Source organism: Leptosomus discolor, chromosome 1 (assembly GCF_034619465.1).
Source record: "Leptosomus discolor isolate bLepDis1 chromosome 1, bLepDis1.hap2, whole genome shotgun sequence".
Lineage (NCBI taxonomy): Eukaryota > Metazoa > Chordata > Aves > Leptosomiformes > Leptosomidae > Leptosomus > Leptosomus discolor.
Genome location: NC_141391.1, coordinates 88,871,492 through 88,883,737, shown reverse-complemented (window position 1 = coordinate 88,883,737; position 12,246 = coordinate 88,871,492). Strand labels below are relative to the sequence as shown.

The 12,246-nt window shown below is 48.2% G+C and overlaps 1 protein-coding gene across 1 annotated transcript; it reads right to left on the bottom strand.

The window, feature by feature from the left end:
- Positions 1–535: 535 nt before the first annotated feature.
- Positions 536–10,847, bottom strand: LOC104340489 (organic solute transporter subunit alpha). Its single transcript, XM_086468330.1, has 8 exons — positions 10,769–10,847; positions 9,141–9,292; positions 8,951–9,024; positions 7,190–7,348; positions 4,137–4,248; positions 3,086–3,232; positions 1,201–1,306; positions 536–723 (listed from the first exon to the last, which is right to left on the bottom strand). Exons 1-8 carry the CDS (start codon positions 10,845–10,847, stop codon positions 536–538), a joined length of 1,017 nt encoding a protein of 338 aa, XP_086324456.1.
- Between the last annotated feature and the right edge of the window lie 1,399 nt (positions 10,848–12,246).

Sequence of the window (12,246 nt, the reverse complement as noted above, 5' to 3'; positions counted from 1 at the left end):
TCAGAACAAACATATGCAAATGTATTTACTGATCAGAATTAGCTATGGTGAGTTTGTGGCAGAGAGTGAGAGGTGAAGAATTTTAATAGAAGAAGGATGGGAAAATGCTGTATTGAACATATGACAGCAGTCCAGAGTGAAATTAGATTTTAAGAAGTCAAAACAGATGAACAGGAATGATTTTGAATTAACTCAAAATCATACCCATTCTAATAGCTGAAAAATAAAAATTAAAAAAAAAACCCAAATCACATTGTGAGACAGTTTGGCTACCATCAAGTGCTCAGTAACAGCATAAAAGCACACAGTGTGAAATCTTACTAAATTACATAGTAAGGCAACACTCACACCGTGTATGTATCACTGCAGAACAAACGGAGTTATCTTTCCACTAGTGGTCCTTTCAGTCCTACAGTTCACAAGCATTTGTGTCAGAAGTTGCTCCAACATGGACAGTGGCTATTTGTGGTGCAACAATATACCAGATCCCAAAGGCGAGCTTCCAGCTCCTGCAAAACAGGAGCACAGAGGGCTTCTAAACCCTTGGCAAGCTGTCTTCACTAACTGCACCATTCAGGATAGTCTTAGGAGTCTGCTTGTTGTCCCCAGCTTCTTCAGCCGTACACTCCAGAGGCTCTAGGTCATTGTACCTTCTCCGATAGACCACCCTTGAGATCAGGGTTATCAGAAACATTTCCATGATGAGGAGCTGCTGGGTCATATCTGCCAAAAAAAGGGAGGCAACGAATAACCCCCAAAAGGAAGACATTACTATCAGACACAAAATGAATACCTGGCTTATTAATTTTCATCTGTGCAAAAAAACTTTACCCTCGTGTCCCCATAACAGAGTGTCTCTCATACTCGGCAATAAAATCAGTTACAGAATTACAGTATTGCCCATCAATGAGCATGCAGTCAGTTATGCATCCAAAGCTCCAGAGATTTAACAGTAATTATGCACGTTGATCTATTTTTTTCGCATTTCTGATTCCAGCTCTTCTCACTATCAAGTTTCTCTGCGACTACGACAGCTGTAAAACTTCTGTTACTGTTTTCTAAGTAAAAGCTGAGATTCTCCAAAAGCTACATGATCCCAGAAAATTAGTATTTTGGGAATACACCAGCTATCACAGTTAGCAACGCCAAACTGGCACCTTTGTAAGTAAACGAAGAACATCCTTCCCAAAAAGAACTTACATGCTCCTCTTGCTGAAGAGGAGAGCGGTGGAGCACAGGGAATGATTCTTCTCATGGCCAAGATGTTGATAATAGCTGTCTGCAAGTGGTTCAGAATGAGAATAAACTGCACCAGAAAGAGAAAACAGATGCCTTAGCTACCAGAAAAAAGGTGTATAGTTCACACAACAATTCTGCTTTCATAACAGACCCTCTTTTGCCTCCTTCCTCCTTACTTGCCCTCCTTCTCCTCCCATCTACCAGCAGGCTGCCTGCCGTTCTGCAGAATTCATCTTGAGGTCAGGGTGATATTGGTCTGAATGTATTAAATTAAACCTCTGTTTGAAAAGTGTTTCTTCTCAGCCCTTCGTTTGGGAGGTACAATATACACAGACCTCCCAGCTGGGATTTTAAACAATACTGAGCTCTGAATAATAGGTAACAATGTTTTAAATCTTCCTGTTAATCTGACCTATGAGCTTATGTTCTCCCTTAGTGGAAGAAGGACTCAGAGGACATTTTTTCCTCTCCTCTCCCCTCCTCTCCTCTCCCCTCCTCTCCTCTCCCCTCCCCTCCTCTCCTCTCCCCTCCCCTCCTCTCCCCTCCCCTCCTCTCCCCTCCCCTCCTCTCCCCTCCCCTCCTCTCCTCTCCCCTCCTCTCCTCTCCCCTCCTCTCCTCTCCTCTCCTCTCCTCTCCTCTCCTCTCCTCTCCTCTCCTCTCCTCTCCTCTCCTCTCCTCTCCTCTCCTCTCCTCTCCTCTCCTCTCCTCTCCTCTCCTCTCCTCTCCTCTCCTCTCCTCTCCTCTCCTCTCCTCTCCTCTCCTCTCCTCTCCTCTCCTCTCCTCTCCTCTCCTCTCCTCTCCTCTCCTCTCCTCTCCTCTCCTCTCCTCTCCTCTCCTCTCCTCTCCTCTCCTCTCCTCTCCTCTCCTCTCCGCCACAGCAGGGATTTGTGGTACTCCCCAAGTTATCTGAGACTGGCTTCTTCACCAGAAGGGATGAAGGACTCTTGGCAGCTTGGGTTCAGTAACAGTCACTTACGCACCATACTACCTGCTACTCGCTGAGCTAGGCCTTCACCGCCTTGGAGATATCAAAGTGTCTCTCTAGCTGCTGGTGTAACTGCCCGAGTATAAACCCTCGTATTAAGTTTGCCGTCCTAAACCTGGATCCCCCATAATGCAGCTTTGCAGTGTCACCATCCTGTTTGTTGCATTTGTAAGTGCTTAATAATTTACTTAACAGAGACCCTAGAGCACCGGCCTTCCTGCAGGTCCTGTTCAAGAAGTATGCATGTCCAAGGACTCTGAGGTACTCTCTTCAGGGTGATGTGGAAGAGGGTGGCCCTCTCCCTGGGCTTTTTCACTCTAACCCATCTGGTTCTGTTCCTTACTATTTAATGATTCCCAGCCAGTATTTTCATTACTATCTAACTCTGCAGTGCAGAATGGCCAAGAAAAATATTGTCAAAACAGAACATTGTAACATGCTGGAACAGTTCAAACAACAGCCACCCACACAATGCTCCACATCCTCTCCGAGTTTCTAGAAGCAGACATCACCAGTTTAACACTGTGTTGCAGGACACTGCATCTACAGAGCTTCCTTTGAGCCCTGCAGAAGGTCCTGTTTTGATTTCAGTTGCCTAAAGATAAATGGATTTTACACTGCTTTTACATCTCCAGCACTCCTGAGAGACTAGAGGTAAATTGGCTCAAGATGAAACTGAACAGCAGCCAAGGAGAGTGCTTCAAAGGGATGTCGCTTTCATCAGGTAAAAATATGCCTTTGCACAGTGCATTTGATGAGAAAAAAAATACTACAACTTTTCAACAAAGGACCAAGAACCAGAAAGACAGCGTTATATCCGCAGTGAAGAGGAATTCTTATCAGAAATATCAAACTTCTCACCTGATAAAGAGCAAATTTTGGGATGATCCTCTGACAGCTAAGGAGAGTCCTAACTTGTTGGAACATGATGCCAACTGGCCACAGCGCAATAATGGTGAGGACACCAACGAAGCAGCTAATCCATATTGCAGCTCCTTTGGGAGATAACTGAGAAGCAAATCAAACAAGCGTACCTATAAAACTTCACAGTGCATTTCACTGTTTCCAGGAAGGAGCTATGAACGACAGCATGATGCCGATGTTAAGATGCTTGTTTCTGTCTCCATGAAGGCTGATGGCAGCAGCAGTTGCTGGGGTTTGCATGGGGAAACCGCACGGTAGCAACTGGAGTGTTAGCACAGTGCTCTCCCCCAGCAGGCACGGACATGTAAATCTGTTCAGCCTGGGAAGGTAACAAGTGACAGGGCCCCTCAATCTGACCCCAGCAGCACCTGGGAACGCTCAGCAGCTCCTGAGAGCATATTCAGCATGTCATCTCAGAGGGGTCATTTATTTTATACCGTGGAACAACAAAAGAAATTTATTCCTTTTAATATGAGTCATCCAAGAGGTGCGAAATTATCAGCAGATACAGACTTCTCCATCATCTTGCAGCTTACATGGCACAAAGCAGAAGTACAGTACTATCTTTCCTCCTTTACGCAGATATAAAAATCACCATGATTTGCAGAAAAACATAGAATTAGGCTTCCTGTTTACATGCCAGTACACACACTTGTTTCTTAAGGCTGCACCTTACAAAACATAGGGCAGGTACATCCCACAGAGCAACTTGCAGTCCTGTTATCCTAACCATACAAGCTGGGAAACATATTGGAGCATAATCTGATGCCCAACCCACCCTGATGCCAGTTCCTTTCGAAGAGAAGCCAGGTAATGGAGAGTGTGGGGGAAGGCAGAAATTATATGCTTCAGGGTCTCAAAAGAATACAGTAAGGACTCACTTGAAAGTGCTCCCAGATTTCACGGTTTAGTTGTAGGCTAAAATACTAACATCAGCTCTAAAACCTACAGATTTTGTGGACCATTTCTGATTAAAATACTTACTTACATCGTAAAGGGTGTAATTGTCATTAGTCCAAAGCACTATTGATAAAAACATAAGCACGGGTCGAAGGAAAGCAAACTGAAGGGTGCCCAGCTTCAGCCAGAAGAGAGTTCGCCTGGCCAAAAAAAAAACAACAAACCACAAAAATCACACAGGCCAAGATCTTATCAGCAACTTTAATAACAATTTTTGATACCATCAAATGCAAAACTTTTCCACTCCTGTAGCATGTGGCTAAAATCTCGGGAGGAACAGCTCGAGATCAGAAAATCTTTCCAAAAATTACCCACTGTTTATTTAGCAAAATCTCTACAAAAATAGCACTTGCTCTGTTCTGCAGCAATTGCATACTAACCAAAGCTGGGCAAAACATGATGTCTTTCTCTACCCTGAAGCTAACCAGAGCACCAGTTATTTCAGTTCTCTGATGAAAGTGGGCAACTCGGCCTTTCCATTCAGACACTGCCTAGTGCCGTGGCAGATCAAGGAAGGGAATCACACAGACCTAGGTGGAAGGACTGGTCGTTTTTCAATGCATCACGAATACTGCCGTGTAAGCATCTGGTTTTTCTCCCCTGTGCTCTAACAAAATAAAGGAACTATCTTTCACTGGGCAAACTGCACAAGGCCAGCAGGACAGCTCAGGATTTCCTTACTTCTGTCAGCATAAACTGGGTCCAGAACACAGCCCACCCACAGTAACCTGGCCAGCCAGCATTAAAGGCCACCAGGAAAGAGGGAGATGCACTTTCTAACAGAGGGCATGAAACCCGACTGACCTGAACTCTGCTTCAGTCTTCACAGGACAAGCTGTGGCTCCTACGGCTGCCTCATGTTTTAGTCTATTACTGTGTGTTATTTCCCATACTGTCAACATCGTCTTCACTGTAGCTCCTCAGGCCCTTGAGACTGCCATCAGAGGTGCCTCAGCAGACAACGGGCTGGCATTTAGTACACTACACGGTACAGCCACGAGCCAGGAATCATATATAGCTAATAAACACAGGATTATGAACAGCACAAGCACATGTGGAAAGGCCTGCAACTGCCCAGCCACTTAGTGTGTGTGCCTTTTCAAAGATTTATTATTCCCAAAGGGCTTTAAAGAATAAAAACAGTGCAGTCGCTGCAAGGCCATGAGTTGTTTCCCTTGTCAACACAGGTCTATCTTTCTCGACCGTCAGGCCTCTTCTGCCACATCTCTTCCCCATTGTATGGCTTGTTACTTTGCCTCATCTGTCTACTGCACCTTGTTAGCTTCCCCAGGTCTGCTTAAGGGTACATGGTTTTTTTAAAAGAATGAATCCCTCACTTGAAGTAGCTCCCTGTTGCCCCAGAAGACTCCTATGATAAGGATCTAAGTCTGACCTTTCTCTGGTATAGCTTGCTCATATTTCAAAAACATTGTACCCTCTAATGCGAAAAGGCTAGAAGTCAGAAGCAGAGACAGCAGATGGGTTTCCCAGCGCTACAGACACCATAGAAGGTGCCCTAAGCCCTCTAAAAGCCTTTTTTCTTCAAACAGACAGCTCTCCTTCCACCTGAAGAAGTAGGCATTACCTAGCTCCTGAAACGAGTTAATGTTAGCCAATATCATCCTGTGTAAGCTGTCACTGGACTGACCAACAAGAGGGCACAGCAGAGGATCCTCTCCCAAGCTCCCAGGTACTACACCCTATACAGAGGGTGACAGACACAGAAAGAAGAATAAATATACCGGTGACATGTTAGATCTATAGCACAGCTCTGTCCCATGGCTTCTTCAGCTCTGACTGCTGAAATGAGCCTGAACCAATGCCCATGAAAATTAGCAGGAGTCATTTAGATCCATACCGGTAGTTGCTGATCTTATGCCATTGTATGTCATCCGTTTTCGGAGGTACATTTTTCCGTTGGTTTACTACCTGGTCTTCTCAGTGCCCCCTCCATGTAAATAATTAGTGTTATTCCATTAAAATAAAATGATGGAAATGAGTTTAAGTTCTAATACCAAATGAGGCAGTTTAAGGAAGAATTATTACAACAAAAAATAAGAATTTTTGCAAATGTATCACAAACCGCTGTGCTGCGTTCCGGTTGCCGCTTTCATTTAACCAGACCATAAAGTCCCTAAGGTCCCTCTGACACCAGTGTCCAGACCCTCACAGAAAAATCTCTGTCGTGCACATTCAGTCCTTCAGCTTTCTCTCTAATGAGAGAAACGTTCTCATACTCTGTGCCAGTAGGAAAGCCCTGGGAAATACATGAGGCTTCCAGGCTGTGGAGCTGCGTGTAAATGACAAGGTGACACTAGCCAGAGGAGGAGCCCCACCAGGCAGTGCTCAAAGAGGCAGGGTTTACGTTAGGGTATATTGTCTCCCATAGGTGCAGCTCTCCATCCTCACCCCACTTCTCAAAGGTGCCTTAATACTAAGTTTAGTGGAAGAAAATATTTGCTTTTGTCTCAACAGACTGCCATTTCATTGAGATCAAAGCTTTCCAGGAATTACAGCAATTTTTTTGTTCTAAAAATTGCTTTAATCTGAAGTAGTTTTAAAGTCGAAATCAGAATGAAACATCGCGATTTCATCGAAGTAAGAGAAATTTTCTTTCAAGACAGCCTCAATTTGAGAATTCTGCTTGTGAAAAATACCCAATTTAGAAACATTTGCTCCCTTCTGGAATGAAAAGAAACTGAAATCTCAAGTACTAGGTTTTCTAGAGTAGAAATTCCTCCTCCCACACACCACTGTGTACTATAGAAATGGTTTCTTGGAGGAGAATGGGATTAGCTGTGGAGATACCTCAGTGCTCAACATTACTATGAGTGGGAACGCTGCACTGGGTTAAACTGAGAGCACTCGTGCTCTCAACTCCTATGCAAAATTCTGCATTATAAAAACTAAATAAATTAGTGGTGGTGTTCAGCCCCAAAGTGACGGCACTGTTTAAAAGAGATGGCTTGAGACTGACTTTCGGGAAGCCGGGGGAGGCCCTTTGCTGTAAGCCTGGCCTTGCCAAGTTGGCTGAATTCCAGCAGCCGTTTTCCAGCTGGGAAATCTTAAAGGGCAACTCACCTAGTGATGCGCACACGAGGGAGGCAAAGGCAGCAGCAGCAGCAGGGACCGGTGCTGATCTTGAAGCGATCATTTTCAAACCGCCTGAGGAGCAGCTTTTGACCTCCGCACTCTTTAATCATCATCATCAGGAACTTGTGGATAACTATGGCAAAAAATCTAGGAGAGGGAGAAAATGCCAGCTTGAACTTGCCCGTGTGTCTCTCGTATGCCTGTGCAGGCCAGTGCCGCCTTCTGTCCGGGGTTTTTACACCTTGTGCTTTGCAATCAATAAAAATTCCAGCACTGGCTGTGAAAAACCTTCTGCCTTTCTTCACCCTGGAGGACCAGAACTGCCCTAACCTCACCGAAAGAGGAATAAACTGAGGCACAGAGCAGCTGTGGAATCTCCCAAAGCCGCACTGGTGGCTGGTGGCAGAGTCAGTATTAAAGCGCAGGCTTTTCTGGCCGAAGTCGTTGTGGACATATTTTTCCATCAGTTATCTAGTCCTGACTGGTCTAAACTTTTCAGAACAAGTCCTCTTCCTCCTCTTAAAAAAAAAATCAAAATACACCACAAAATCAAACCAGTACAACAACAAACATGGCTAGGTTCATATATACCTGTATATCTATCATCAAACATGCTGGCCCAAGTCAGGGTGCGGTTCCTCTGCAGCCAAAACTGATCCAAGCACTGACTGCTGCAACCCCACCTCTCCCTCCTTCACCAGGTGCACGTTCTCAACCTTTCTCAGGAACTACAGATTGTGCAAGCACCCTTTCCTCCCTGTCCCAAACAGATTTAGGGCACTGATTCACTGAAAGCCAACCCTGCCAAACAAAAGAGTTCCTCTTCACTTCAGCACTTCATCAGTGCTGCCTCCTTGAAGGAGGTTGCTGTGCAGCTGGAGACTGAGTGGTAGTGGATGCAAGTGAGGGGGCGGGAACCTGCAGCTTGGGCAAAGGAGAAGGGGGATTCAGACAGGCTTGAAGTGCCATAGGACTGGATCCTTGGAAGTTTCTGGCAAAAATCTGCACTACCTGTACAAATTGCTGCACACTAGCAGTGTTCCCTGCTACTGTGTTTTCCCTCCTATTTTACTCTGCTCTCCTAGTAAATGTAGTATGACATGGGATGAGCCTATTCATGAGAGTCTGTGACACCGTCCTGCAGTGGGTTCCAAAATCATCCCAAAATCAACTGTGGAGTGTCCAAGGCCACGGCATCCCCCCACCTGGCTCTGCCTACCAGGGCTGTGCCATCACCCCCAGAAAACAAGGACCTCATTTCTCCCTTCTCTGTGCATGTCACAGCCGTCATGCTCATACAGAAAGTGCTTTTATCAGGACAACTGTGGATCATTTTTACATTGATACAATCATCGGAGGTTCGCTTGCCACCGTTAATAATAGACCTCCACGGCTCATCAATAGTAAAAGCACAGAGAAGAAGTCACAGGTCAGAATCTCATTCCACATGACACGCAGAGAGAGGAAAGAAAGAGAACTGCTTCAAAGCTACTGCCAATCCGAGGGATCAATTACATGCGAGTCACAGATCTTTCATACTGAGGTTCCCACACTAGGAGACCGTAGCACTGGGAACTGCTTCAGCATTTTCCACCTCCCAGAAAAGAGCTGCCAAGAGATTTCAACTCAAACCAAAAATTACTAAATTGTTAAATTTACAAAATGACTGTGTTTACCAAGAGCAGCAGATGTTTAAAGGGAAGAAATTCAGGGTTTGGGACAATGTCTAGAAACAAGCAGAATACTCACACTGCTGCTGTGAAATCTGTAAACATTGTTGAGCGAGGAATCCACATGCCAACGCATGAAGTAGTAGCGATCACCTACAGAGAAAGGGAGGGAGGTTGTACAAAGGGCAGAGATAAAGCAGGTTCATGTGGATTTTCGGGGAAACCCTATTTTCAACATTCAATTTTATCTCTTTTCCATGGTAACTTACTGGAGCTGCAGCATTAATCCAAATAATGACCGATCTTTTAGAGGAGGGGATTTTCCTGTGGATGTAGACAGCTTCCTCTATAAACACCAGATTGGCAATTAGCACCATCAGAGTCAAGATTGCAAAGAGAAATCTCCCTGTTAGGTCAAGGCCTGCAGAGAGAGAAAAGAAAACAGACAGTTCTGATTTATTTCATAAGCATTCCAAACATTTAATGTAAAAACATCATCTCTAAGGGGCTTTTCAGCCCTATGCCTGCAAAGACTTGCACTCATCCTTAGCTACATAGATAGACCATTGACTCCACAGGATGTTTCAAATACTTAAACTTAAGTTCATGACTAAATCTTGCCAGGATCCACAGACAGCATATGGGAAGAACATGATTCCACGTTCTCAAAGCATTATGCAAAAGTCCCCTTCAGAAAGGTGGAGTTCTGGGACAAATGTCCTTAGATGAATGTAAATATGTAACAGAATATAAATTAATACATAATACATAATATAGATAAATACAGTAAATACATATTCTGGGAACTTTTCCAGGCAGATTACAAGCAAAAATGTATTTACTTGGTATTACAAAGAACTACTTTGCTTCTGTTGTATGTTCATAGGCATGTTTATGCCTAGCTCCCTTAGGCATGCAAACTTTTTAGAGGCTCGGTGGAAGTTTGTGGGGCACGTGAGCAATGAAGGATAAGCCCCTGACATATCTAGCCTGAGATAAAACTTGATGGCTTCACCAAATTATTTTTCCCTCAAAGCTGGATATGGATATAAACATTTACCCACGGGTGATGGGGTTTATGTCTCCCCTGACACTGGGTATGGATGTCAACTGTTACCCACAGCTGACGGCTGAGGTATATTTTCTCCCAAGAAAGGTGCTCCTGGAGACAGAAGAAAGCACTGCAGTGGAGCCATGCTTAACTTAGGAGGAGTTCACGCTCACCACGGGTACTAACTCCCGCCGTGGCCATAGCCCATCCAAAGGCATACCGAGCAGTGCCTGCAAAGGCGAGACTCTGCTCCGGCCTCTTTAACCTAGCCTGCTTCAAAACACCCCAGCGCTTCTAGACTTGGCTCACTCCACATCTCAGGGGACATCTCCACACGGCAGATCTCACCACGGGGCAGCCTGAGAGCAGCCGCAGGTCTGTGGGCTGGTGCGGTGCTCGGTTCGGCAGGTACCGGGAGGCCCCGGCGTTCCCCGCCGACCAGCCTTCCCCGCACCGACCACCCTGTTCTCTCGCCCCCCCACCCGCAGCTCTGGGCTGGGGGAGCCGTGCGGTCCTCTCCCCCTTCCCCGAAGCTAGAGGCAGCTCGGCCCCCGGCCAGTCGAAGGTCCGGCAGGGACGGACGGCCGCCTGCCTCCGCCCGGGGGATTTCCTCGCCGGGGATGAACGGCGGCGGGGCAGGGGCTGGGGACAGGGCAGGGGATGGGGCAGCGGCTGGCGATGGGGCTGGGGCAGGGGCAGCCGCCGCCGGTGGGCGCTGAGGGCGGGCGCGGCGGGGCAGCTGGCTGTTAAGGGCCGGCGGGCGGAGGGGCCGCCTGGCAGCGGGCAGCCCCCTCTCCCTCACCCCTCTCCCCCTCGCACCGCTGCCGGGTGGGCGGCGGGACTTACTCTGAAGAAGTTCGTGCGAGTAGGGCGGCTGGCTGGCACCGCAGGACGGGTGGAGGGTCCCGTTTGCCTCGCCCTCCATGGCGGCGCGGCCGCCGGCCCCCGCCGCGGTGCCCTGGCAGTGCCGAGGGGACGGGGGACGGGCGAGCGGCGGGGTCGGTGCCCGCCCGCTGGTCCCCGGCGAAGGCGGGAGCCGCGATGCGCAGCCCGGCTCCTCGGGGCCGCGGAGGGGCGGTTAATGATTAGCCCGGGAGCCGGGGCCGGGCGGGCGGCTCGCAGGGCCCGGCCTCCGCGCTGCCGCCTGACGCCCAGCGGCCCCGGGCAGCGGCGGGGCGGACAGAGCCGAGCCCGGCGGGCTCGCCTCGCCCGCGCTCCACCTGCGGGGAGCCGTGTCCCGCCTGCTGCCGGCGGCTCCGCTCGGCCTCCGTGGAGGTGCTCTTGCGGAAGGCAGCGAGCGGCCCCCGTCCCCTTCCTTCACAGGCCCGGGGGGTCGGAGCACCTGGAGCCGGGTCCCGCACAGGGGCTGGGGCTGCCAGCCGGGGAGGGATGGGGAATGAGCCGAGGAGCCGGCTGGATTTCCCCAGTGCCATGTCCGCCTTCAGCCCAGCCCGCTGTGAGCAGGCCGGGGCACTGGGCTCTCTGCAGGGGCCTGTGGAGCCGGAAAGTTGCTGGGTGAGTGCAGCAGGTGTTCAAAGGACCTTCCTTGGAGCCCTCCAGCAAAGGCTTGCCGATAATCTTGGCTGCAATGAGGTGAAAAGTGCTCCATCCTCTGCACTGGCTGGAGAGGACGGCGTCGAGGGTGGGAGTACACGGAGGGACTCTCTGCTTTCCCACATGTTTCACCTGCTGGAAGGATCCTTCCTGCAGCCTGAGCCTCTTCAGGCTGTTTCCAGAAAAAGGGAATGAGCAATAACATTATGGAGTTTGGCGACCCACCAAGTTGTTCTGGTTAGTCAGAGAAATCCAAAGGAAGGACAGAAGGCTAAAAGACAGTAAGTAGCCAGGAAACAGGAGGTTGGAAAGAGAGCACAGAAGATAATTGGAAGTTGAACTAAATTGTTTGGGGGGCGAGGGAGGGGGAAGGGCTGAAAAACCCACTGATTTTGTCTGGGGTTATATTAACACTTGCATAATGATACATTTGGTCAGGCATCCATAGTGAGACCTAAAAACATTGCAGAAAAAAAAAAGCTGGCTGCAAGAAGCAGCAGAGGGACAGTTACAGCGCCGAGCGACAGAACAGCAGGTGACACGCTGTACCAATAAATGCAAAGCAGTGTTCAGGGGGAGGAGGACAGCCCTAAATACCGATGGAACAATGAGCTATTGCATTGCCACTCAGGAAAAAGATCTTGGGGCCACAGTGGATAGTCCTCAGAAATGACAGCTGAGGAATCAGCATGGGAGAAAATGCCAAGGAATGCCAGGAATTAGTGGATAAAGAAGGGAAGGCAGAAAAGAGCTAAAACACACACGAAGGC

Coding starts and splice junctions, on each gene's coding strand:
- LOC104340489 (XM_086468330.1), bottom strand. CDS start 10,847: ATGGAGGGCGAGGCAAACGGGACCCTCCACCCGTCCTGCGGTGCCAGC. Junction 7,349..8,950: donor ACAGATTTCACAGCAGCAGT/GTGAGTATTCTG, acceptor TCCCTCTCCTAG/ATTTTTTGCCATAGTTATCC. Junction 4,249..7,189: donor CCTCGTGTGCGCATCACTAG/GTGAGTTGCCCT, acceptor TTTTTTGGCCAG/GCGAACTCTCTTCTGGCTGA.